Source organism: Myotis lucifugus, unplaced genomic scaffold, assembly GCF_000147115.1.
Source record: "Myotis lucifugus unplaced genomic scaffold, Myoluc2.0 scaffold_13, whole genome shotgun sequence".
NCBI classification, from domain to species: Eukaryota; Metazoa; Chordata; class Mammalia; order Chiroptera; family Vespertilionidae; genus Myotis; species Myotis lucifugus.
This window is the reverse complement of record NW_005871061.1, coordinates 7,904,474-7,906,730: the sequence shown is the minus strand read 5'-3', so window position 1 is coordinate 7,906,730 and position 2,257 is coordinate 7,904,474. Positions and strand designations below refer to the sequence as shown.

At 47.1% G+C, this 2,257-nt stretch overlaps 1 protein-coding gene across 1 annotated transcript; it reads right to left on the bottom strand.

Moving 5' to 3' along the window:
• Positions 1 to 245: 245 nt before the first annotated feature.
• NAP1L3 (nucleosome assembly protein 1 like 3) lies at positions 246 to 1,807 on the bottom strand. Its single transcript, XM_006084702.3, has one exon. It carries the CDS (start codon positions 1,805 to 1,807, stop codon positions 284 to 286), a length of 1,524 nt encoding a protein of 507 aa, XP_006084764.1. The 3' UTR covers positions 246 to 283.
• Positions 1,808 to 2,257: the final 450 nt, after the last annotated feature.

The following is a 2,257-nucleotide window of genomic DNA, read 5'->3' as shown; positions in this document are numbered from 1 at the left end:
TCTAGTAGGAACATGACAAAAGGACTTCACAAAAATAAAAACTCTGTAGCACCAAATTGACATGCTTTAAATAACTGACAGCAGTTTACAGGTTTTGGAGAATATCACATAGCAACAGGCTATATAGCATAAAGTGATACTTAGACACTGTAAGATACTTTTTTAGACTACTAAGAAAATACAAAAACACAAGACTGTAAAGAACACTAGTAATGAGGTGATAGAGCAGGTTTCACTTCTTCTTGAACTTTTGAGATCTTGAAAATTCTTTCAGGCAGCCTCTTTATTTTCGGTATTTCCTGTTTCCATAATCTTTACCATTGTAATAGGCACGCTTGACTTCTCCTGTAAAGTAATAGATTGATTTCAGAATGACATTATCATGTAAAATTTGACCAATTTCAAAGTCTTCATCAAGGATAGCATCTTGTCGTGGCTCCAGCTTTCCAATCTTAGGAATCTCAGGAGGGCTGAAGAAATTGAAGAATGATGAGTTAGGAACCACTCTTGGCTTGAATTCAATTTCTCCAGTGGCAGTTGTGCGACTGTAGGTGGTTGTCAAGGTAACATCCTTTCCTCTTCTCCAATCTATCTTACAGCCTTTGCAATCATAGATTTCCCATCCCCAAGTGAAAAAGGGATCCTTGTAATCTGGCTTTGACTTTATGATATATGTCTTGGTCAGCACCTCATTTCTGAAGTATGGATTGGGCAGAAAATAAAAATTAAATGTGTAACTTATAGGCTGGCCACGTTTTGAGAACTTCAGGCTGATATCTGACAAGAACTTCAGTATGGGCTCATCATACTTCTGAATCAAGGGCCCGAGCTTGTCAACATTCTTTAAAACAGTCAGCCAATAGTTGGGGATGCCTTTAGGTTCTTCTTTCTTAGGCTTTCCCTTACGAGCTCGTTTCAGATTCACTCTTTCTTTAGGCCTGACCTCATGAACTCTTTTAGGAGCCTCTTTTACTGCAGCCCTTTCCTTAGCCTCTGCTGCTTTAGGCTGTTCTTTTTCTTGTGCCTTTGCCTGGGGGACTTCTTTAGGCTCTTCATTTACTTCAGTCTTTGCCTCCAGAAGATCTTTCGATTGGGCTTTTTCTTCAGCCTTTGCCTCAGGAATTTCTTTAGGAACCTCCGTTTCTTCAGCCTTTACCTCGGTTTTTTCTTTAGGATCCTCTTCTTCCTCACCCTCTAAGGCAGGCATTGCACTAGGGCTGTCGTCCTGCACCTCTTCATCACTGCTGAACACCTCATCATCTGAATTCCATTCACATTCTTCTATTGTGGGCTCATATTCTGCATTTATGATTTGAGATCGCCGATCATATAGAGGCTTATTGAGATCAGCATATTTTCTTTCAAGACCATGAATTGCCTTTAAGAATAGGGCGTCTACCTTGTCACATTCATTTTGAATGTTTCTGAGCGCCTGCACACGATTTCGAACCGCCTGTGGCAGCCGATCCACAAAACTGTTACCCGACGGAGCCCACCGCGCCCTTCTAGAAGGCTCAGGTACCCTCCTCTTTCCATAGAAGCGGCTGAGACCACTGCTGCCGCTGGTGCTGCTGCTGCTGGTGGTGGTGGTGCTACTGCTGCTGCTGCTGCTGCTACTGCTGCTGTTGCTACTGCTACTGCTGCTGCTGCTGCTGCTGCTGCTGCTGCTGTTGCTGCTACCAGTGCTGCCGCTAGAGCTACTGCTGTCAGATTCTTCCCCGGAATCACTGGCCAAGCTAGCCTTCACCTCTTCAGCGACCCCCTGGGCGGCAGGTTCCGAGACCATGTTAAGATCCGCTTCTGCCATTTTGCAAGCCTGCAACCCTCTTAAGGTGACAACTACCGCTGAAACCGCGCGCCCAGAGAAGGGCAGAAAATGACTCACGGATGCTCTGCTGGCGGAGGCTCGGGATGAGGAGGCGGTGCGGCAACTGCAGCAGCCGCGCAGGGCTGGCGGGCTGGACAGCGGCGAGCGATCGCGTGAAGGCAGCGAGCAGTGGCCGCGGAGACCTGTGCGAGAGCAGCGGTGACAACGCTCTTCCGGCTGCCGCAGCGGCGGACAGAGGCGTGAGGCAGCTGGATGGTGCAGTGTGAGACCCCGAGATCTCTCCAATGTTTTGATCGCAATCCCCCTCCCCTTTCAGTTCTACCTCCCGTTAATTTAGTTCCCAGTGTTCCTTTAGCTGACACCTCATTTGCTGGGCATGCTTGATTGACAATAGCTAAGCCCAATGAATGACCAAACACTACTCCCCCT

Coding starts and splice junctions, on each gene's coding strand:
- NAP1L3 (XM_006084702.3), bottom strand. CDS start 1,807: ATGGCAGAAGCGGATCTTAACATGGTCTCGGAACCTGCCGCCCAGGGG.